This window comes from Aquarana catesbeiana, linkage group LG09, assembly GCF_042186555.1.
Source record: "Aquarana catesbeiana isolate 2022-GZ linkage group LG09, ASM4218655v1, whole genome shotgun sequence".
In the NCBI taxonomy this organism is placed as follows: domain Eukaryota; kingdom Metazoa; phylum Chordata; class Amphibia; order Anura; family Ranidae; genus Aquarana; species Aquarana catesbeiana.
In genome coordinates this window covers 78,541,892-78,567,714 of record NC_133332.1, presented here as the reverse complement: position 1 = coordinate 78,567,714, position 25,823 = coordinate 78,541,892, and the positions used below count along the sequence as shown (strand labels likewise).

The 25,823-nt window shown below is 44.2% G+C and overlaps 1 protein-coding gene across 1 annotated transcript; it reads right to left on the bottom strand.

Moving 5' to 3' along the window:
* Positions 1 to 3,516: 3,516 nt before the first annotated feature.
* LOC141107195 (olfactory receptor 5B21-like) lies at positions 3,517 to 4,455 on the bottom strand. The gene has a single exon (XM_073597935.1). It carries the CDS (start codon positions 4,453 to 4,455, stop codon positions 3,517 to 3,519), a length of 939 nt encoding a protein of 312 aa, XP_073454036.1.
* Between the last annotated feature and the right edge of the window lie 21,368 nt (positions 4,456 to 25,823).

The window sequence follows — 25,823 nt, the reverse complement described above, 5'->3', positions numbered from 1 at the left end:
CAAGAGCCAGTAGTAAATAGCTTCCGTCTCGTACTTGCTTCAGAGCATGCATCGTTTTTGGTCCGTCGGAACAGCATACAGACGAGCGGTTTTACCGATAGCAAGTAGTTCCAGCGGGAAAATTTAAAACAAGTTCTATATCTAAGTCCGTCGGAATTTTCGACGGGAAAAGTCCGATGGGGCGTACACACGATCGGATTAAACGATGATTAAACGATGAAAAGCTCCCATCGGACCCTTTCTGTCGGAAATTCCGCTTGTGTGTACGTGGCATTAGCCTTGGCTACCTTGGCTAACTCCCAGTCAAGGGCAATGCTTGTCCTTCCACTGAAGCAGCAAAGGTAACATCTTACAAATCTCCAATTAATGCTACATTTAGAGGCCTCATTATCTACATCTAGACACAAATATGATCCATGTACCCCAATTTTGTCAAATTCCGAGTCTCGTTTAATAAAAACTTCTTTAAGGAGGACTAGAGTATATTACCTATTGCATCCGTCTGAGATAATTCTCTCCTATCCAGTGTTCCTCCATCTCCTGACTGCACAATATTGGTCGTATTTGGGTGCCAAATTTTTACATCACATATTCAGGACCAGTGGAGGTGCGTCCATAAGGGCGCACGGGTGCCGCCCACTCTCTCCAGCCACCCCCCTCTGTGTATAATGGATAGATTCATGCATTGCATGAATCTATCCGTGGCCGCTGTAGACACTCCCTATTAAGGCGTCCGACCCCTTTTTGGTCACCGGGCTCCTGAATTATAGCGACGGGGGGGGAGTTTTGATGCACCTGATTAGAGCCATAGGCTCTAATAGGCTGAAAAAAAAGTGAACTGCAGCTCACCCAGGTGGGTTAGCAAAGCAAATTAATATTTGCTTTGATAACACTGAACCGCCTCTCAGCCAATCAGGAGGCGCGGATCTAATACCCATCACCTGATTGGCTGTAGGCACAGGCATCCTGATTGGACGCCTAATAGAATGGAAGAGAACAGAGAGTCATGGAGGACACAGGAACTTACCGCCGCCACTTGCTGCATGTCCCACAGCTCGCCGCCGTTACCCGCTACCAGGATAAGGTAAGTGTGTGCCAGTCAGACGGCGAGGGGGGGTCACAGAGGCTGCAAATGATGGGCACACAGGCTACATATGATGGGCACACAGACTACATATGATGGGTCACAGGGGCTACATATAATGGGCACACAGGCTGCATATGATGAGTCAAAAAGGCTACATATGATGGGCACACAGGCTACATATGATGGGTCACAGAGACTGCATATGATGGGTGCACAGGCTACATATGATGGGCACACAGGCTATATATGATGGGCACACAGGCTACATATGATGGGTCACAGAGGCTGCATATGATGGGCACACAGGCTTTATATGATGGGCACACAGGCTACATATGATGGGCACAGAGGTTGCATATGATGGGCACATAGGCTACATATGATGGGTCACAGAGGCTGCATATGATGGGCACACAGGTTACATATAATGGGCACACAGGCTACATATGATGGGCACACAGGCTACATATGATGGGTCACAGAGGCTACATATGATGGGCACACAGGCTACATATGATGGGCACAAGCTGCATATGATGGGCACACAGGCTGCATATGATGGGCACAGGCGCTGCAATTGATGGGCACACAGGCTACATATGATGGGCACAAGCTGCATATGAAGGGCACACAGGCTGCATATGATGGGCACAGGTGCTGCAATTGATGGGCACAGTGGCTGCATTTGATGGGCACAGTGGCTGTGTTTGATGGGTGCATTTGATGGCACAGTGGCTGCAATTGATGGCCACAGTGGCTGTAATTGAGGGCACAGTGGCTGCGTTTGATGGCACAGTGACTGCATTTGATGTGCACAGTGGCTGCAATTGATGGGCACAGTGGCTGCGTTTGATGGCACAATGGCTGCAATTGATGGCACAGTGGCTGCGTTTGATGGGCACAGTGGCTGCAATTGATTGATTTTTCAGTTTGTTTGCAACCCCCCAAAAATTTTGAACACCAATGTTTAGGACTGGTTTGCTGGCTTGTCACATTTTCCCATTTACAAAATACATTTGGAATTCTACTGTACATACTATACAACCCACTTTTGATACTCCAATTCTCCTATACAGTCCAAACTCAGTTTGGTTCAACAGAACTGGTCCCTGTTTAACCAACTCTAGAAAATCTCCTTTGACATTTGGGCTCCACTAAGCTCATTTCTACATATAACACTTCTCTCATAACAACAAAACCTCTGAATTTCATGGAGTCAAGGAAAAGTTACAATTACTAATACCCTAATTGTCTATGGGGGATTGACCTCTCAGGTCTACAAGAACTTCCCTCAGCAACCAACTGACTTTGAAAGTCTCTCTGTGACATGTATTTCAACATACATGTTGACATTAATCTGCATTGGTTTCCAAGAAAGGCATTTACCATTCCACCATTATGATGATATTGTGATGCCTTTCCTTATGAATGAATGGAAATTTCAGAGCGTATGTGCAGAAAAGAGCCAAGCAATGTATGAAGTGGCAGATAATGGGATAACTAATCTAAGCATCAAGGTGTCTCTAGTGTTAGAACATTTTTCTGTATGTAGTCAGTGAAACACAAACCATGTGCAAGTTAGCTATGTATTCTTGAGAGGTGCAAGCAATAGCATTTTTAAAAAAAGTAATCCAACCATTTTCTTGAAGAAGAAGCTCACATCTTCTAGAGATAAAAATCAGTTTACGGATCAGGCAATAAAACAAGAGCGTAAAATCAATCTATTTATATAGCTATAATATTCTCTCTTTTTTTTGTATACCATGAAACTGAAAAGGAGAAAAAAAGAATAAAAAGGAAGGAAATACACAAACATACATTTATTATCACTTATTTAATACACACAGCACAATGAAAAAAACCCTTTTTCTTTTAATTTCAACATTGTCCCATTAAAATATTGAATACAGCATAAAAAAAATCTACCTGCAATGAGAAAACATTTTTTGCTAACAGAAAAATTCCAGATGAAATCTCAAGTGGAAATTTAGTATGGACCCTGGAACAACAAAATGATTAATATTAACTGTAAAATCTTGAAACTGGTGGTGACTATTTTGCAATATTCAACAAAATAATTATCCATCTAGTCCATCCACTAGTCCATCTCTGAGCTCATATATAAAGCCTAACATGTTATGTAATTAAGTTTAGAAAAATATATCGTGTTTTGTTTTAAAACAAATAGCAAATTTAAAACCAATTGGGGTTGATTTAGTAAAGGCAAATAGGCTGCCCACTTAGTAAGGGAATTTCCCATTAACTTGAATGTGGTAAAAATTAATGTTGCAAATAATACCCAATCACATGCTTGTACATGATTGGATGGTGTAATTCAACAGAGCATCACCTCACTCACTAAACTACGAAGAAAACTCCCTTGCACAGTGAATAGCCCATTTGACTTTATTAAATCAACCCTGTTGTCTTCAAGGTATCAATCTGAATTTTCCTAAGCTTCGCGTAAGAGCTACTTTCACATCCTTATTTTTTAGGCTGTAGATGACTGGATTAAGCATTGGGACAGCAGCTGTGTTAAACAAAGCAAAAAGTTTTTTGGAGTCCAATGTGCTATTTAAGTTTGGTGTCAGATACTGGCTTACAAGAGTTGTGTAGAGCAATATGACAACTGTGAGGTGAGATGAACATGTGTAGAAGGCCTTACGTCTGCCGTGATTGGAGTGTATCCTCATGATGGCAACAATAATAAAAATGTAAGAGATAAAAGTGAGAACAAAGGGAGTAAAATTGAAGAGGAGCAAACCTTCCATAAAAAATAACATTTCCAAAAATGAAGTGTCATTGCAGGAAATCTTCATCAAGGGGACAATGTCACAGAAGAAGTGGTTGATTTCCATTGTTGAATAACAAGAAAAACGATATAGAATCCCAAAAGGGGGAGCAACCTGTAAAAACCCAACCAACCAACAAGCAGATGCCAACAGAGCACATGTTTTAGCATTCATAACCATGTGATACCGTAAAGGCTTACAAATTGCTACATAGCGATCATAGCTCATGGCTGTTAATATCAAGAGTTCATGGCCTGTCAATGAACCAAACATGTACATTTGTGCCATGCAAGCAGGGTAAGAAACAGTTTTATCATGTGTAATAAAGCTAGTGAGAATCTTATGCAGAGTGATGGTGGAACATGAAATATCCACTACAGACAAGTTGCCCAGGAAATAGTACATTGGAGTCTGGAGATGTTGGTCCAGGCAGATAAGCAAAAAAATGGTCATGTTGCCAGCAAGAGTGATGAGATAAATGAGCAGAACCAGAAAAAAGATAGTAAATTGAATCTCGGGAACATCTGAAATCCCTCTGATGATGAAATATTTGATTGCTGTCTGGTTTACATACATATTCACACAATTTGACTTCCTGAAATAGAATCCATCTATGCATATGATCAATTATTAGGTATATAATTTAATAAATGTATCAGAACTGAAATGATAGGCTTCTAGTTTTTTTTTTCTTCAATGCTTCAACATAATGAGAATGAACAGTAGCTATTATATGCTTGCCTACTAAATAAACAAGCAAAATTACAAATAACATACTAAATAATGTATTGTAAATCATTTATCCACTTCAGCTATCACATCTTTATACCTTCTATGGACCAGCTCAGCTTTTACATTTATGCCGTAGGCCTGTTTATTCAGGAATAACCTTGTCATTATTGAATATACAGTATATATAATTGTTTTTAGAATAAACATGTTTTTATTTTTTAATATTGCCTTGTAAAAATTATTTATTTTTTTATGCAATCTATAGAAAAAAAAAGAAAAAAACCCCAAAACAAATGGTTTTCTATTTTGAATGGTGCTACGGTAGCTAAAGCATATACATTTAATTCTTGCTTTAACTGATTTAACTAACATCATATGCAGATTGAAGCTTATCCTTTTCATCTGCAGATGAACGAAGCAAGGTAACAATGTTACTTTGCCCCTATCTTGTGTCTGAACATTGTTTATATACACTGTGTCAAAAAATCTGCTTTGAGGGGCGTGTCTGGACAAGAGTGGAATGTTCTGAAAGAGCTCCTTTTCCCCTGTCTGTATTAGCGGCTCTGCAGTGGATTCCGAGGCATCAGATCAACTTGTTAGCAGCAGCGCTTATACCTAGCATACCCTTGAGCATGCCGAAGCAACAGAATAAACGCTCCACTCCCCAGAAACTGACATCCTTCTTTGATTCACAGACTGTCCGGGTCCAGCAATATGGTGGCGATTCAGCAGGCACAGGGACATTGCACTCAGACTCTTCAGCGGAAGACACAAGCTCAGACTCCTCTACTGGCAAAGCTATCTTCTGTGCTTCACAACTTTCTCAGCCAATTACTTTCCGAATTACTGCCTGAAGCTAAGGACTGGGATCTCATCATTGATAGAGCCCACCGCCTGCCTAAATCAGCCTTCCTTCCTGAGCAAGTCCCACGGGATGTTTTGGCAGGCATTCATTTTTTTTCATTTTAAAGAAAAAGCTATGTGAGCGGCTAAAATAATCCATCAATCTTGTCAAAATTTAAGGGTATATCTGATCTCTCTGCAGCAACAATGTTCAACCGGCAGCAATTTTCAACTATGATGAAAGCCCACAGGAACCAGAAACCTAGTGTACAGATGAGGTTATCCCAGCAAGTTAACTATCACTAGGCAGGAGGAATTGCATACAATCCATTCGTTGAAGGCAAGGCTGAAATTGGTCAAAAAACTGAATATCTTCACGCCTCATGTTCCTTTGCCTGAACACCGCAACCCCTCTAAACTCCAAATGGAGTGGACCCGAACAGATATCTGATTTGCATGCATAATTATGCCTCTAATAGCATCTGTCCATGGTCACCATTTTTTAGTTTTGGTTTTATAGTTGTTTTCGTGACTTATTTATTTTTTTTTGCTTAAAAAGAATTACAGGCCTTCTCTATGGCTACTTTGTTTGTTCCCTCTGGAACCTGTTGGGACTGGTATGGACTACTGTTCTTCTTGACTTTGATCTAAGGACATCATGCTGGAGTGTTTCATTATCCTCTGATTTCCTGACTAAGAAGTATGCAGCCATCTGTTTAGCCCTGTTTTTACAGCTATTATGCTTTTCAACATATCTTTGCTTAACACCCGGGGTCTCAATAGCCCTTATAAGAGGTCAGCTCTTAAAAAGGAAGTTAATCACCTACATGCAGATGTGGTGGTGTAGTGGTTAGCACTTTCACCTAGCAGCAAAAAGGGTCACTGGTTTGAATCCTGACCACAACACCTGGAGTTCTCCCTATGCCTGCGTGGGTTTCCCCCCACAATCTAAAGACATGCTGGTAAGTCAATTGGCTCCTGTCTAATTTGGCCCTAGTATATGTATGAATGTGTGTTAGGGACCTTAGGTTGTAAGCTCCTTGAGGGTGGGGACTGATGTGACTGTACAATGTATATGTAAAGTGCTGTGTAAATTGACGACCCTATAATAATACGATACTAATTTTCTTAAACAAGCTCCAATCTGATTGCATCTCACTTCCTGCATGTTTTTTCAGCCTTGTTAACCAAGAAGAAAGTAGGTTTCTTATTGCCAGACATGGAACTATCTCTTTTCAACTTATATCGACTGTTGAGGAAGGAAATTAATGGTGGATATTTGATTTTGACATGAAAACTTAAAGCGGAGGTCCGCCGAAAAAAAAAATATTAAACGCCAGCAGCTACAAATACTGCAGCTGCTGACTTTTAATATATGGACACTTACCTGTCCAGGGAGCCCGCGATGTCGGCAGCCGAAGCCGATCTGTCTGTTGGCTGTCAGCTGCTGCCGCCGCCATCCTCGATAAGGGAATCAGGAAGTAAAGCTATGCGGCTTCACTTCCTGGTTCCCTACTGCGCATGCGCGAGTCGCGCTGCGCGTCCTCACTGGTCCCTGCTGTCTTCTGTCTCCCAGAACACAGCGGGGAGGACAGAGTAGGTGTCGGAGGTGGCGTAGGTCACTGCTCCCTCCTCCCCCCTGAAAGGTGCCAAATGTGACACCGGAGGGGGGGAGGATTTCAAAAAGTGGAAGTTCCATTTTTGGGTGGAACTCCACTTTAACATTAGGTTATTTACTTTGGTCAATTTGTATGCACCAAATGTCGGGCAGATCAGATTTCTTACCAAACTGCTCAAAGTGATTGGGAAATATCAACAAGGAACATTGCTTATAGGAGGGGATTGTAATTCAGTGGGACATCCCTACATAGATACTACCACTCCTAAAGAACACATTCTAAAGATCGTAGTCCCTTTTTTCATGCAAATGATCTGTTCGACATTTGGAGCTGTCTACATGGGGTAGACTTGACTATTCACATTTCTCAATTTCCCATGGCTTGAATAGATATGTTTATTGCAGTTAAATGGACTTTACAACATATTTCTTCATCCAAAATGTACTTAATAACATGGTCTGACCATGCATGTGTGTTGATCATGGTGTTATCATCACCTCCTCTATAGAGACTTAATACTTCTCTTTTGACTAATCCAGACTACTGCCTACAAATCTCAGAGGTGAAAGATCTCTTCTTCTCCACCAACGATTCTGACTCCATGAATGGATACCTGATATGGCTAGCTTATAGGGGTTTCATACGGGGCATTTTTATTAAAATTGGTGCTTATGCCAAAAAACTTCACTCACAAACATTGAATAGGTTAACCGCTACGATTAAGGACCTAGAGGATCATAACAAACAACATCTTTCCCCTCAACTTACATCTGACCTTTGTAAGGCACGTCATGCCAAATGAGTTCACTTATTATATTAATACGAGCACCAAATTAAAATTCTTAAATCTTCTTCTTATGTGCTCCATAATAAAACTGTAGCTTTTATGGCCAGACGCATTAAAGCCCAGCATAGAGCAACTAAAATTTCCCATCTTATAGCTTCCACTACTCAAAACAAAATAGCTAACACCAAATATATCACAGAATCTTTTAAGAAATATTATGCTGCCTTTTATGATTTCAGAGCTGATCCTAATACTCCACAACCTAGCAGTGCTTGAATAATAATTTCCTCTCCTCCTTGCACATGCAAGCATTATCCTCCCAACAGCTAAACTCCCTTTCCCTACCCTTCCCCACCTTTGAGATCCTGAAGGCCATAAACAACCTCCCTCTTTCTAAATCCCCAGGTAAAGATGGTATCCCTGATGAATATTATAAATACTTTAAGCATACGCTTGTCCCTCATTTAGTGAAAGTGTACAATACTCTGGACAATTTACCACCAGGCTAAAGCCAGAGAGAGACCCGACCTTCCCTAGCAATTATCGGTCAATTTCCCCCCTGAACTTGGATGTTAAAATTTATGCCAAAGCGATTGCTCAGCGCCTGCTTGATATTATACCATCCATAATTCACCCAGCTCAAGTGGGTTTTGTTAAAGAAAGCCAGACCCTGGACTACACTAGGCCTATGTTAAAGATCCTTAGATATGTTGATGTGTTTCATAAAATCCCTACACTATTTCTAGCACGAGATGCAAAAAAAGCTTTTGATCAAGTGCACTGGGAGTTTCTTGAAGCCTCCTTGCATAAATTTGGTTTTGCTGGCTCGATCTTGCCTGCCATTATGGCTTTGTATTCCGCCCCAACAGCAATAGGGGGATGCTCTCTCAATAATTTTTTATTAGGAATGGGACGCGACAGGACTGCCAATCATTTTTGTGCTAATGATGGAATCCCTAGCGCACTCAAGCAGAACTGCTCCACAGGTAACTGGGGTTCAAATAAATCAAACAAAACCGGCCTATTTACAGACAACATGATCCTTGTCTAAACAAACCCACTCAATTCCCATCCACCTATTCAGGACATACTCACATCCTTCAGAGTAGTTTCCTACTATAAAATAAATGTAGCCAAATCTCAAATCCTAGGCATTTACGTCACCTGCACCCTTGAATAAATTATAATATCAACATACCCGGATTTATAGGCTACTACCTCAATATGGATAAGATTCCTAAAGCCTCACGAACAGTGACTTTGCATATTCTTTCGGCAGCTAAACTTAATATTGTGAAAAAGTGGAATACGAACATGTCTCCATCCTTTAATGAGGTAGTCCAAGATCTCAACCTATTCTGTGCATATGAAAATATTTTTGCTCTAAAAAATCTTTCTCTACCTAGGTTTCTTGTTAAATGGGATCTCTGGTTAAAATATCCTTACTACATTATTATTACCTTTTAAATACTCTTTTCTGCACTCTCAGGTTATTGTTGTTGCGTTGCATAACTCATCCCATTCCCCTTCTCCTTCGTATGAGATTTTCTCAAGTGATATGACCCATGTTTATTTAGTTTGATTTACGCATTACAAACTGCCTAATTAGATGTTAGTTGGGGATAATGTATCTATGTTCATATCTATACCTTATCAGGCCTGTACATTCAATTGCATAATATCTAGACAGTGTTTCTTGTCTGTCCTTATTTTTATTCTCTCTTTTGTAATGTGTGTTCCTTCAGATGCTCTGTAACACTCAATCTTTAAGAATGACGAATTGAAATTAAAAAATCTGTTTTGTGACAGCAATTGCTGTAATACTGTTTGTTACACATCAATTTAAAAATGACAGATGGAAATTGCCTGCATTTGTCAGGGAGCTGCAGTGGAGCAGAAGAACGGAGCATATTACACATGCCCTATGTACTTCATTGAAGTTTTTTGGGTGTGTGTGAAATGCCCAATGTCCACAGCTGGATAAACAGCTATCTCCATGAAATATACCATGATTAGATGCAAACAGTGCTTTACATAAAAATAAAAAAATAAATGTGGAGTAGAGGGTTTTACATAAGCATACATAGGATAGCTCTTTTTTATAGGGAAACACAACATTTTCACTTACTTTTTCATATGGTTTTAATGGTCCATTCTCAGATGGGACTTCAAAGAAAAATGTAAACTCATCTGATCTTTCATATAATTGTTAAGTTCTATATGTGATCCAATTTCTGAATGCAGGTATATATAATCTGGCTTGTTATCTTAATTAATCCCATTGGAACACTTAAGAGCCACCTAGGGCAGTAATGCTAATTGCGCCTCATTTTCACATTATATGTATATACATGTTTATTACTCCATTATGCTTATGACAGATGAGTACTATTAAAACAGATGTAGGTTCAGAGATATTTCATCATGTATGCTATGTAATGTGTACATGTGAAACCTAAAGTTATTCAGTTACCTTAAAAGTTCACTATATACTTCCTAAAATAGTCACAACTCTCTTTCTCTCCTGAAGGCTGGCACCAGAGTTGTTCAACCATTGTCTAGGTATAATCTGGAAAAAATTAAATGTTCAGGTCCACTTGGGCAAAATGATGGGAGAATCAATCACACAGGATGATTTTTTTCAGATGATCACTGTCATTTTGCAGAGAACAGGCCAAACCATCACTTGGTACACCTGGGCTTTTTTTGTGCCTCAGAATAAATAAACACTGGTCATCATTACTGACCACAGTCTTATATCTGTGCCTGCCCTTCAGTGCTAATGACAAATTATCTAACATAGATTATAGATAGCTGGCCTTGCACTTTAGACTGAAAATTTCCATACCTTTTTAGTTATTATATACTAGGTTTTGTGTACAATGACTTACAAACGACTTTACAGTTTTCACTTGCTAAAATGAGAAAAGAGAAAGCATGAATTAAAATCTTTTAAGTGTAAATAACCATTTATCATCTTGAGCTTAGGTAGCAAAACATCTCTTCCCTTCAAAGTAAAGCTTTGAAAAGTAGAATATCGATAAGCAGCCACATTTTCTAGTAAAACTACTAGACTGCAAGGGGTCTTGATAACAGGCCTCAATTTGTTTGACATTCACAGAACCAGAGAACTGCATGTCAGATGAGAAGAAGCTTGTCTGATGCTATAATAGTTCATTCCCACCTTCAAAGTAATTCCATTAAATGCAAAACTAGATTTTAGTGCTGCAGAACATTATAAAGTTGTATTTTCCTTTATTTACCGTATTTATCGGCGTATAACAAGCACCGACGTATAACACGCACCCCAAGTTTAGGAGGGAATTTTAAGGAAAAAAAACTTTTAGGAGGTAAGTTGAAGGGAAAAAAACTTACATTTAATTGCCCATCATTGCAGCCTTCTCAGTGCAGCCTTGCCCCAGTGCAGCCTTGTCAGTGCAGCCTTGTCAGTGCAGCCTTGTCAGTGCAGCCTTCCCCAGTGCAGCCTTGTTAGTGCAGCCTTCCCCAGTGCAGCCTTGTCAGTGCAGCCTTCCCCAGTGCAGCCTTGTTAGTGCAGCCTTCCCCAGTGCAGCCTTGTTAGTGCAGCCTTCCCCAGTGCAGCCTTATCAGTGCAGCCTTCCCCAGTGCAGCCTTGCATCCTGTGATCCCCTGCCATACTGGGCTTCAAAATCGCCGACCACGATTTGAAAATGGCGCCGCGGCACCAAAATACACAGAGCCGGTCCTCGGCTCTTCTCGGCGGCTCTCGTTCACTTTCGGCTCCACTCATAGTCCCGCCCGGGATGGGCGTGACTGTGAGCGGAGCTATCTGAACCTAGCCGAGTACACTCGGCTATGTTCGGGCGGCGATCGGGTGAAGCCGAAAGTGGCCGAGAAGAGCCGAGGACCGGCTCTGTGTATTTCGGCGCCGGCGGCGCCATCTTCAAATCGCGGTCGGCAATTTTTTAGATATGGCAGCTCAGGATCGCAGGGGATCGGCGTATAACACGCCCCCGCAATTTTCCCCTGATTTTAAGGGGGAAAAAGTGCGTGTTATATAACGATAAATACAGTACTTTTTTCTTTTGAATCTGCCACCACATAATCTCGGTAGTAAAAAATCAATGATTTCAGATTCTTGCTTTAAAAGAGACCCTGTCAGCAATGTAAAAAAATGCAAATTTGATAGGAAATTTTGCCTGCAGGAAGTCAATTTCATACCAAAGCCAGCTTCTCATCCCTTCATCCTTGTCAAAGCCTTCGCCATCTTTCCCCTTTTCTGGCCACATTTTAAACCATGACTCAAAAAACTAGAAAAGCAGATGCAAATGTATGCCAAACTTTAATCCAAACCTTTACTAACATGAATGTAAGTATGTGTAGGTGTGAAAAGTGTAGAGCTAATATACCAAAAACAAATATAACTAGTAGAAGAATACCCTCTTATGTAAAAAGGGGGGTACATATAAAGTGTATAAAGGAATACCTTAGTGAAAAAAGTGACTTATACCAAGATAAACCATGCTACATAAACAACATGATATGTGCAAAAATAAAAAACTGATTGGATCAGTGAATGTTAACCAAGTGCACGAATATAATCATACCACGGCAAATATTACATATGAAGACTAAAGTTGGCACATATATTAAAAATAAATGCATAAAATTGATAAGTCCAAGAGTGCTAAACATGTGTTCACACGGTGCAGTTATTCCAAAGGACTGTAATCTCAAATGAACCACCACCAGTAAACAAGAGGAGGCTTACCAGATGTTGAAGAATGTAAGTATAAATGTCACCAGATCAGAGCCAAATAAAAGCAGTACATCGCAGGAAGGAAGTTTAAGATCCAGCAATATTCATTGTCTTCTCTGCTCTGCTGTCACTGCATGAGAGTCAGCCCCAGGTTTTTATATGGAGAGGCGACTCTTTGTACATCTTGCTGCATGTATGCGTTCCTTGATCATCCGATTGAAGGCGAATACTGCTGTGCAAAATGTAAGCACATTGTTTCCCTGGAAGCCCAGGTTCTGAATCTGGGGAAACAACTGTCAGCACTGAGAAGTCCCTCCATACTAAAGGAGAGCCAGGAACGTACACGGCAGGTGCCGGCAGGGGCCAGCACAGAGGCGGGTGGAGACAAAGAGGTGCAGGCACTAGTAAAGAGTAGATGGGTGACAGTCAGGAGAGGGGGAAGTGCCAGGGAGGCCGATCCAGGACTGGAGCATCCCAATAAGTATGCTCCATTGAGTGACATTGGTGAAACCAGTCAGGGACCAGCACTGCTGGAGCTGAGGGACTCTCCTAGCTGTCGGGGGAAGAACTCCTCCAGTGAGAGTGGGGGGGGGGGCAGCAAAGGGAAAGGAAAGACAGATTCTGGTGGTAGGGGACTCAATTCTTAGAAGGACAGAGAGGGCAGTCTGTAATCAAGACCTGAAGCGCCGAACAGTATGTTGTCTACTGGGCACTCGGGTTCGGCACATCACGGATCTTGTGGACAGATTACTGGGAGGGGCTGGGGAAGACCCAGCTGTCATGGTGCATGTTGGCACCAATGACAAAGTCAGAGGCAGATGGAGTGTCCTAAAGAATGATTTTAGGGACTTAGGAGCTAAATTGAGGAAAAGGACCTCCAAGATAGTATTCTCAGGAATACTACCGGTATATCGAGCCACACCAGAAAGGCAGAGGGAGATTAGGGAAGTAAATAAGTGGCTGAAGAGCTGGTGTAGTAAGGAGGGGTTTGGGTTCCTGGAGGACTGGGCCGACTTCTCAGTCGGTAACCGGTACTATAGAAGGGATGGACTGCACCTAAATGAGGAGGGCGCAGATCTGCTGGGAATGAAAATGGCCAAAAAATTAGAGGGGTTTTTAAACTAGGCGATGGGGGGGAGGGTCCAGAGGCAGAGATAGCCAGCACGGAAGATATTCCAGAGGGTAGTATTGGGGGCATTAGTGGTAGGTTAACCAAAGCACAAAAACACAAGGTGAGTATAGTAGCAAGTCCTAGTTGCAATCTCGAATCACCCAATACGAGGACAATATGCGACCGGTCTAAACTATGTGGCATGTTCACCAATGCCAGGAACATGGCGGACAAGATGGGTGAACTAGAGATACTGTTGTACGAGGAGGGTTTGGATTTTGTGGGAATTTCAGAGACCTGGTTCAACAGCTCTCATGATTGGCTGGCAAACATTCAAGGGTATACCCTATACCGCAAGGATAGAGAGGGTAAAAAAGGGGGAGGGGTATGTCTATATATCAAGAATAATGTACAAGTGAATGTGAGAGATGACATCACTGAGGGAGCTAGAGAGGAGGTGGAATCCTTATGGGTAGAGCTCCAAAGGGATGAAGCTAAGGGGAAAATAATACTGGGAATATGCTATAGGCCCCCTAACCTGAGGGAGGAAGTGGAGACAGATCTCCTATCACAATTTGGATTAGCAGCAAGGATGGGAAGTGTTATCATAATGTGGGATTTTAATTATCCAGACATAGACTGGGCGGAGGGAACCACGCATTCATTTAAGGCTCGCCAGTTCCTTAATGTCTTGCAGGACAATTTTATGGGTCAGATGGTAGACACACCAACTAGAAATAAAACATTACTGGATCTACTGATTGCCAACAATACAGACCTGATCACGGATGTGGAAATACGGGGCAATTTAGGTAACAGCGATCACAGGTCAATTAGTTTCAGTATAAATCACACAAATAGGAAACATAAAGGGAATACAAAGACACTGAAATTCAAAAGAGCCAACTTCCCTAAACTAAAAACCTTGCTAAAAGGCATAAATTGGGATTAAATATTAGGAACAAAGAATACGGAGGAGAGATGGGTTTGCTTTAAGAGCATAGTAAATAAGATCATTAGCAATGTATCCCATTGGGTAATAAATTTAAAAGAGCAAACAAAAGTCCTGGAAGGCCTTCAAAAAATACAAGGTTGAGGGATCATCCTCAACATTCAGACTTTATAAAGAATGCAACAAGAAATGTAAGGGTGCAATTAGGACAGCTAAGATAGAACATGAAAGACACATAGCGGAGGAGAGCAAAAAAAATCCCAAGAAATTCTTTAAGTATGTAAACAGTAAAAAAGGGAGGACAAACCATATTGGCCCCATAAAGAATGAGGAAGGACATCTGGTTACAAAGGATGGGGAGATGGCGAAGGTATTGAATTTATTCTTCTCCTCAGTCTTCACGAGTGAATCGGGAGGCTTCAGTAACCAAAACTGCAGTGTTTATCCTCATGACACAACACAGGTAGCACCTCTATGGTTAACAGAGGACAGAATTAAAATTAGACTTGAGAAACTTAACATTAATAAATCACCGGGACCAGATGGCTTGCATCAGAGGGTACTTAGGGAACTCAGTCAAGTGATTGCCAGACCGTTGTTCCTAATTTTTACAGATAGTCTACTGACTGGAATGGTACCAGCTGATTGGAGAAAAGCTAATGTAGCACCAATATTTAAAAAGGGCCCAAAATACATCCCTGGGAATTACAGACCAGTTAGTCTAACATCAATAGTATGTAAACTCTTGGAGGGGATGATAAGGGACTATATACAAGATTTTAGTAATAAGAACGGTATCATTAGTAGGGATGAGCCGAACACCCCCCTGTTCGGTTCGCACCAGAACATGCGAACAGGAAAAAAATTCGTTCGAACACGCGAACACCGTTAAAGTCTATGGGACACGAACATGAATAATCAAAAGTGCTAATTTTAAAGGCTAATATGCAAGTTATTGTCAATAAAAGTGTTTGGGGACCTGGGTCCTGCCCCAGGGGACATGGATCAATGCAAAAAAAAGTTTTAAAAACGGCCGTTTTTTCAGGAGCAGTGATTTTAATAATGCTTAAAGTCAAACAATAAAAGTGTAATATCCCTTTAAATTTCATACCTGGGGGGTGTCTATAGTATGCCTGTAAAGGGGCGCATGTTTCCCGTGTTTAGAACAGTCTGACAGCAAAATGACATTTTGAAGGAAAAAACACATTTAAAACTACCGCGGCTATTGCATTGCCGACAATACACATAGAAGTTCATTGATAAAAACGGCATGGGAATTCCCCACAGGGCAACCCCGAACCAAAATTAAAAAAAAAAAATGATGTGGGAGTCCCCCTAAATTCCATACAAGGCCCTTCAGGTCTGGTATGGATATTAAGGGGAACCCCAGCCAAAATTAAAAAAAAAAATTGACGTGGGGTTCCCCCTAAATTCCATACCAGACCCTTCAGGTCTGGTATGGATTTTAAGGGGAACCCCGCGCCAAAAAAAAAAAAAAAAAAACGGCGTGGGGTCCCCCTAAAAATCCATACCAGACCCTTATCCGAGCACGCAACCTGGCAGGCCGCAGGAAAAGAGGGGGGGACGAGAGTGCGCCCCCCCCCCTCCTGAACCGTACCAGGCCACATGCCCTCAACATTGGGAGGGTGCTTTGGGGTAGCCCCCCAAAACACCTTGTCCCCATGTTGATGAGGACAAGGGCCTCATCCTCACAACCGTGGCCGGTGGTTGTGGGGGTCTGCGGGCGGGGGGCTTATCGGAATCTGGAAGCCCCCTTTAACAAGGGGACCCCCAGATCCCGGCCCCCCCCCCTGTGTGAAATGGTAAGGGGGTACTTACCCCTACCATTTCACTAAAAAACTGTCAAAAATGTTAAAAATGACAAGAGACAGTTTTTGACAATTCCTTTATTTAAATGCTTCTTCTTTCTTCCTTCACGGGGAATGCCACAGGGAAGTCCCGTCATGTCACCGTGCGTCAGAGGGGGGCGGGGTCACCGGTGGCCCCGCCCCCCGTTATTTAAGAACCGTCAGACGAAGAGACGCCGTCACACAGCGGGAGCCTCCCTCCATGCCACAGCATGGCTGCGGAGCGGCCCGGAGAAGACATGAAGAAGAGAAGAAGAAGAAGAAGATGAAGAAGAAGATGAAGAAGAAGATGAAGAAGAGAAGAAGATGAAGAGAAGAGCGGGAGCCTCCCCTCATGCCATGGGTGCGGAGTGGCCCGAGGAGAAGAAGATAGAAGACGCCACGGAGAAGATGCTGGACGAGAACGCCGGAGGTAGAACCAGAAGAGCCAGAAGAACCAGAAGAAGAAGAAGATGAAGGAAGAAAGAAGAAGCATTTAAATAAAGGAATTGTCAAAAACTGTCTCTTGTCATTTTTAACATTTTTGACAGTTTTTTAGTGAAATGGTAGGGGTAAGTACCCCCTTACCATTTCACACAGGGGGGGGGCCGGGATCTGGGGGTCCCCTTGTTAAAGGGGGATTCCAGATTCCGATAAGCCCCCCGCCGCAGACCCCCACAACCACCAGCCACGGTTGTGAGGATGAGGCCCTTGTCCTCATCAACATGGGGACAAGGTGTTTTGGGGGGCTACCCCAAAGCACCCTCCCAATGTTGAGGGCATGTGGCCTGGTACGGTTCAGGAGGGGGGGGGCCGCACTCTCGTCCCCCCCTCTTTTCCTGTGGCCTGCCAGGTTGCGTGCTCGGATAAGGGTCTGGTATGGATTTTTAGGGGGACCCCACGCCGTTTTTTTTTTTTTTTTGGCACGGGGTTCCCCTTAAAATCCATACCAGACCTGAAGGGTCTGGTATGGAATTTAGGGGGAACCCCACGTCAATTTTTTTTTTAAATTTTGGCTGGGGTTCCCCTTAATATCCATACCAGACCTGAAGGGCCTTGTATGGAATTTAGGGGGACCCCCACATCATTTTTTTTTTTTTATTTTGGTTCGGGGTTGCCCTGTGGGGAATTCCCATGCCGTTTTTATCAATGAACTTCTATGTGTATTGTCGGCAATGCAATAGCCGCGGGTAGTTTTAAATGAGTTTTTTCCTTCCAAATGTCATTTTGCTGTCAGACTGTTCTAAACACAGGAAACATGCGCCCCTTTACAGGCATACTATAGACACCCCCCAGGTACGAAATTTAAAGGGATATTACACTTTTATTGTTTGACTTTAAGCATTATTAAAATCACTGCTCCTGAAAAAACGGCCGTTTTTAAAACTTTTTTTTGCATTGATCCATGTCCCCTGGGGCAGGACCCGGGTCCCCAAACACTTTTTATGACAATAACTTGCATATAAGCCTTTAAAATTAGCACTTTTGATTTCTCCCATAGACTTTTAAAGGGTGTTCCGCGGCATTCGAATTTGCCGCGAACACCCCAAATTGTTCGCTGTTCGGTGAACTTGCGAACAGCCAATGTTCGAGTAGAACATGAGTTCGACTCGAACTCGAAGCTCATCCCTAATCATTAGCAATAATCAGCATGGATTCATGAAGAATCGTTCTTGCCAAACCAATCTATTAACCTTCTACGAGGAGGTGAGTTGCCATCTAGATAAAGGAAAGCCCGTAGACGTGGTGTATCTGGATTTTGCAAAAGCATTTGACACAGTTCCCCATAAACGTTTACTGTACAAAATAAGGTCCGTTGGCATGGACCATAGGGTGAGTACATGGATTGAAAACTGGCTACAAGGGTGAGTTCAGAGGGTGGTGATAAATGGGGAGTACTCAGAATGGTCAGGGGTGGGTAGTGGGGTTCCCCAGGGTTCTGTGCTGGGACCAATCCTATTTAATTTGTTCATAAACGATCTGGAGGATGGGATAAACAGTTGAATCTCTGTATTTGCAGACAATACTAAGCTAAGCAGGGCAATAACTTCTCCGCAGGATGTGGAAACCTTGCAAAAAGACCTGAACAAATTAATGGGGTGGGCGACTACATGGCAAATGAGGTTCAATGTAGGAAAATGTAAAATAATGCATTTGGGTGGCAAAAATATGAATGCAATCTATACACTGGGGGGAGAACCTCTGGGGAAATCTAGGATGGAAAAGGACCTGGGGGTCCTAGTAGATGATAGGCTCAGCAATGACATGCAATGCCAAGCTGCTGCTAACAAAGCAAACAGAATATTGGCATGCATTAAAAAGGGTATCAACTCCAGAGATAAAACAATAATTCTCCCACTCTACAAGGTTCTGGACCGGCCGTACCTGGAGTATGATGTCCAGTTCTGGGCACCAGTCCTCAGGAAGGATGTACTGGAAATGGAGCGAGTACAAAGAAGGGCAACAAAGCTAATAAAGGGTCTGGAGGATCTTAGTTATGAGTAGGGATGAGCTTCGTGTTCGAGTCGAACCCATGTTCGACTCGAACATCGTCTGTTCGCCCGTTCGATGAATTGCGAACGATATGGGCCGTTCGCGCCAAATTCGTGTGGCGCGTCACGGCCCATAATTCACTGCGGCATTGCAGTGCATTGCTGGCTGATGATTGGCCAAGCATGCACTATGACCCGCATGCTTGGCCAATCACAGCGCCGTCTGAACAGAGAGCCGTAATTGGCCAAAGCCAAGGAGGCTTTGGCCAATTATGGCTCAGGCGATTTAGTACACGCCCCACACTATATAAGGCCGCCTGCACGGCGGCCCTGTGTAGTGTGTGTTCCGGCGTTCATAGATAGAGAGAGAAAGAGACAGACAGTGTCATTTGATTTGAGTTAGATAGGTTAGGCAGAACAGTCAGTCAGTTAGCTGCACTTACAGTGTATTGTGTATATATATGCATCCCAGGTGTTGCATATATATATATATATATACACTGTATTCAGTTTAGCTAGATCCGTTCCTGTTATCTTCTTACTGACAGGCAGGCTTGTCTTGTTACAGTATTTACAGCTACCTGAAGAAAATTGCTGGTGTTCTTTTGATCCTATTAGTACCACAGTCAGGCAGCTAGACTATTTACAGTTAGTGCAGTGCGTCCTGCTCACAGTGTTCAGCTAAAACTACAAGTTAGTGGGGTGCGTCCTGCTCACAGTGTTCAGCTAAACCTACAAGTTAGTGGGGTGCGTCCTGCTCACAGTGTTCAGCTAAACCTACAAGTTAGTGGGGTGCGTCCTGCTCACAGTGTTCAACTAAACCTACAAGTTAGTGCGGTGCGTCCTGCTCACAGTGTTCAGCTAAAACTACAAGTTAGTGCAGTGCGTCCTGCTCACAGTGTTCAGCTAGATCCGTTCCTGTTATCTTCTTACTGACAGGCAGGCTTGTCTTGTTACAGTATTTACAGCTACCTGAAGAAAATTGCTGGTGTTCTTTTGATCCTATTAGTACCACAGTCAGGCAGCTAGACTATTTACAGTTAGTGCAGTGCGTCCTGCTCACAGTGTTCAGCTAAAACTACAAGTTAGTGTGGTGCGTCCTGCTCACAGTGTTCAGCTAAACCTACAAGTTAGTGTGGTGCATCCACCTCACAGTGTTCAGCTAAAACTACAAGTTAGTGCGGTGCGTCCACCTCACAGTGTTCAGCTAAACCTAGAAGTTAGTGCGGTGCGTCCTGCTCACAGTGTTCAGCTAAAACTACAAGGTAGTGCTGTGCGTCCTGCTCACAGTGTTCAGCTAAACCTAGAAGTTAGTGTAGTGAGACCTCTGCACAATGTTCATCTAAAGCTACAAGTTAGTGCAGTGCGTCCTGCTCACAGTGTTCAGCTAGATCCGTTCCTATTATCTTCTTACTGACAGGCAGGCTTGTCTTGTTACAGTATTTACAGCTACCTGAAGAAAATTGCTGGTGTTCTTTTGATCCTATTAGTACCACAGTCAGGCAGCTAGACTATTTACAGTTAGTGCAGTGCATCCTGCTCACAGTGTTCAGCTAAAACTACAAGTTAGTGGGGTGCGTCCTGCTCACAGTGTTCAGCTAAACCTACAAGTTAGTGGGGTGCGTCCTGCTCACAGTGTTCAGCTAAACCTACAAGTTAGTGGGGTGCGTCCTGCTCACAGTGTTCAGCTAAACCTACAAGTTAGTGCGGTGCGTCCTGCTCACATTGTTCAGCTAAAACTACAAGTTAGTGCTGTGCGTCCTGCTCACAGTGTTCAGCTAAAACTACAAGTTAGTGTGGTGCGTCCTCCTCACAGTGTCCAGCTAAACCTACAAGTTATTTTTTTGCGAGCTCTGCACAGTGTTCAGCTAAAGCTACCTGTAGAAGGTTGGTGGTGTTTTCCTGATCCTATCACTACCGCAGGCAGCTAAAAAAGCTACAAGTTATTTTTTTGCGAGCTCTGCACAGTGTTCAACTAAAGCTACCTGTAGAAGGTTGGTGGTGTTCTCATACTACAGGCAGGCAGTTGATTTTGCTAGCTGCAGTATCAGTATATATATATATATATATATATATATCCCAGCTTAGTGCAGCTACAGGCCATTATTGTGTCTGGAAGGCCAAGAAGGAGAGGCAGACAGTCACAAGCCAATAAGAGAGGGCGAGAGGGCAAGCAGGCTCTGTGTCTAGTGCTGGTCGTGGAGACGGTGCATCCTCATCAGCATGTGGCCGTGGGACACGCTTGGCCTTTTTTTCGGCAGCTGGCCGTGTTGAGCCGCAACATGCGGAAGACTTGGTCGAGTGGATGACCAAGCCGCCCTCATCCTCCTCATCCTCTCTCACCCATGCCCAGGGTACTTTGTCTGGCAAAGCAGCGGCCTCTTCCCTTGGCTCAATGTCATCAGTGACTCCTTCCCTAGCCCCACCATGTCCTCCTGAGGAGTCCCTCGAACTGTTTGACCACAGTGTTGGGTACATGCTCCAGGAGCATGCCCAGCGTTTGGAAGGCTCTGATGATAATACTGAGCTCGATGAAGGCAGTAACGTGAGCATGGACAGAGGGGGTGCCCAAGAAGGACAGCAATCTGGCAGTCATGCTCCCCCTGCTGCAGCATACTGCCAGGATTGCTCCAGTGATGAGGAGGGAGGGTATGATGAGGTCACTGACTCAACGTGGGTGCCTGATAGGAGAGAGGAGGAGGAGGAGGAGGAGGCGGCACATCACCAACGAGGCAGGATGCCCTCCAGGGGCCAGCCTAAGGGCAGCACCTTGACTGCATCACACCCCAAAGCTCCACATGTGCAGGGCGCTGCAGTTTCTGCGCGTTATTCAAAAAGTTCTTTGGTGTGGGCCTTTTTTGAGACGAGTGCATCAGATCGCAACGCTGCTATTTGCAACATATGTCTCAAGCGTATCTCGCGTGGCCAAAACATCTCCCGCTTGGGTACCACATGCTTGACCAGACATATGTTGACCTGCCATGCAGTTCGTTGGCAAGCGTATCTAAAAGACCCACACCAAAGAACAAAGAGGACCTCTCCTTGCTCCTCATCAGCTGAGATCTCCAACCCCACTATACCTTCAGTCCTTTCTGAGACCTGCACTGAGAGGAATAAAGGTGTAGAATTAGGTGTGTCACAGCCAAGTACTTGTGGGCAATCTGCTTTTGGTACACCGACGTCAGATTGTACCAGGCAAATTTCCCTTCCCCAGCTGCTGCACCGCCGAAAGAAGTTTGCTCCCAGCCATCCACATGCCCAGCGGTTGAATGCTAGCTTGGCAAAATTGCTAGCACTTCAACTGCTGCCTTTTCATTTGGTAGACTCTGCCCCCTTCCGTGAGTTTGTGGAATGTGCGGTTCCTCAGTGGCAGGTACCCAAACGCCACTTTTTCTCAAGGAAGGCGATTCCGGCTCTCTACCGGCATGTGGAAGGCAATGTCCATGCCTCGCTGGACAGGGCAGTCAGCGGTAAGGTGCATATTACCGCTGACTCATGGTCCAACAGGCATGGACAGGGACGTTACCTAAGTTTCACGGCGCATTGGGTGACTTTACTGGCAGCTGGGAAGGATGCAGGACAAGGTGCAGTAGTGTTGGAAGTTGTTCCGCCACCACGCCTCCAAAATGCTAATGATTGTGACACACCTCTCTCCTCCACCCCCTCCTCTTCTTCTTCCTCCATGGCCTCTTCCTGTGCTTTGTCCTCGGAACCAGCGGTGCTCCGTAGCCGTTCAAGGGGCTACGCAAGTACGCAGGCCAAAAGATGCCATGTGGTGCTTGAACTGGTGTGCTTGGGGGACAGGAGCCACACTGGGGCAGAGGTTCTGTCAGCTCTGCAGGGGCAGGTTCAGAGGTGGTTGACGCCATGCCAACTTAAGGCAGGAATGGTGGTTTGCGACAATGGCACCAACCTCCTCTCTGCCCTCCGACAGGGACAAATGACCCATGTGCCCTGTTTGGCTCACGTCCTTAACTTGGTGGTGCAGCGGTTCTTGGGCAGGTACCCGGGCTTACAGGATGTCCTGAGGCAGGCCAGGAAAGTCTGTGTGCATTTCCGCCGGTCATATAATGCCAGTGCTCGGCTGATGGACCTCCAAAAGGAGTTTAACCTGCCCAAGAACCGCCTAATCTGTGACATGCCCACCAGGTGGAACTCAACGTTGGCCATGCTGCAGCGGCTGCACACGCAGCAGAGGGCCATCAATGAGTACCTGTGCGACTATGGCACCAGGACAGGGTCAGGGGAGCTTTTTTTCCCCACGCCAGTGGGCCATGATCAGGGATGCATGCACTGTCCTGTCACCATTTGAGGAGGCCACGAGGATGGTGAGCAGTGACAGTGCATGCATCAGTGACACTGTTCCGCTTGTCCACCTGTTGGAGCACACACTGCGTGGAATAATGGACAGGGCACTTGAGGCAGAACAGAGGCAGGAAGAGGAGGACTTCCTTAGCTCTTAAGGCCCCCTTTATCCAGACAGTGTTCCTGCGTGCCCGCCGATCACACAGGAAGAGGATGAGGAGGAGGAGGAGGAAGATTGTGTCAGTATGGAGGTGGAGCCTGACACTCAGCATCAGCAGCAGTCTTTAAGGGATCATTCCCAAGAAACACATGGACTTGTACGTGGCTGGGAGGAGGTGGCTGCGGACCATGTTGTCCTTAGTGACCCAGAGGACTCCGGACCGAATGCCTCAGCAAACCTATGCTGCATGGCCTCCCTGATCCTGCAAAGCCTGCGTAAGGATCCTCGTATTCGTGGTATCAAGGAGAAGGACCAATACTGGCTGGCAACCCTCCTTGATCCACGTTACAAGGGTAAGGTTGCGGACCTTATCTTGCCATCACAGAGGGAGCAGAGGATGAAACATCTTCGGGAGGCCTTGCACAAAGGTCTGTGCAACGCGTTCCCAGAGACTGGGAGGTTACAAACTCCTGTTTCTGGACAACGTGTTGCTGAGGCTTCGGTCAGTCAAAGAAGGAGCGGTGGAGAAGGTGGCCGTCTGACCGATGCCTTCAGACAATTTTTTGGTCCGCAGCCCCAAGGTATGATCGGTTCCAGCAACCATCGCCAGCGTCTGTTTTACATGGTGCAGGAATACCTAGGGGCAAGATCTGACTTGGACACCTTTCCCACCGAAAATCCTCTGGGTTACTGGGTCTTGAGGATGGATCACTGGCCAGAGCTTGCACAGTATGCAATTGAGCTACTGGCCTATCCTGCATCCAGCGTTCTTTCGGAACGCACATTCAGTGCTGCTGGAGGCTTTGTAACCGATCACAGGGTGCGTCTGTCCAGTGTCCACCGACTCGGTCGATCGACTGACCTTCATAAAAATGAATCAGTCTTGGATCACCACCAGCTACCAAGCACCTGATGCTGATGTAACCGAATAATTTTTTTTTAAATCTCAGATCCCTTTGCAGCAGGGCTCATTTCTGCGTTCCAACTAGAGTATCTGTGAGGGGTTGCAGGGTTGTGGCACCAGCACCAGTGCCTAAGGCCTAATTTTTCAGCCCCTGTTCAACAGGAGCATGTAATTACAATTTTTGATGCAATACTTTGCAGCAGGGCTCATTTCTGCGTTCCAACTAGAGTATCTGTGAGGGGTTGCAGTGTTGTGGCACCAGTGCCTAAGGCCCAATTTTTCAGCCCCTGTTTAACTGGGGCGTGTTATTACAATTTTTGATGCAATACTTTGCAGCAGGGCTCATTTCTGCGTTCCAACTAGAGTATCTGTGAGGGGTTGCAGTGTTGTGGCACCAGCACCAGTGCCTAAGGCCTAGTTTTTCAGACCCTGTTCAACAGGAGCATGTAATTACAATTCTTGATCTAATATTTCACAGCAGGGCCCATTTCTGCACCCACCAAGAGCGAGTGAGGACTTACAGTGTTGTGGCACCAGCACCACCACCACCAAAAGGCCCAATTTTTCTGCCCTTGTTCAACAGGGGCATGTAATTACAATTCTTGATCTAATATTTCATAGCAGGGCCCTGTGAGGGCTTACAGTGTTGTGGCCACAACAACACCTAAGGCCCAAATTTCTGCTGAATATATAGGGCAGGCCCCTACTTTCAAACATTTAACTTACAAACGACTCCTACTTGCAAACGGAAGGAGACAACAGGAAGTGAGATGAAATCTACCCCTAGGAAGGGAAATTCTCTCCTGTAAGAGTTAATATGGGAAAAACATTTCTCCTTTCCACTGATGCTTTCCAATCCTTGTTCCACAAAAAACCCCAAATTTTCAAAAAACATTTGTCATTGGGACAAAAAGTGAGGTGAAATCTTCTGAAGAGGAGGAAAGACAGCAAAACAAATGTCACAGGGGTGATAACCCTTCCCTATGTTTTCCAAAAAGCTTAAAAAAGATTTTTTGGCTGCAGCTAAACACGTTAAAAATGTACCCGTTCAAAATTACAAACAGATTCTACTTAACAACAAACCTACAGTCCCTGTCTTGTTTGCACCGCCTGTATACTACTGTTCAGAGTATATAGGGCCTGGTGGCCCCACACCTTTCTTTATTTTAGTTTGGGTGCGGGGTTCCCCTTAATATCCATACAAGACCCAAAGGGCCTGGTAATGGACTGGGGGGTACCCATGCCATTTGTCTCGCTGATTTTCATCCATATTGCTAGGACCCGACATTACATTAAACCCGCAAGCAGTTTTAAATGAGATTTTTTCCTTTAAAAATGACATTTTGTGCAGGGACTGTTCTAAACACGGGAAACACGCGCCACTTTACAGGCATACTATAGACACACCCCAGGTACGATATTTAAAGGAATATTTCACTTTTTTTTTTTTTTTA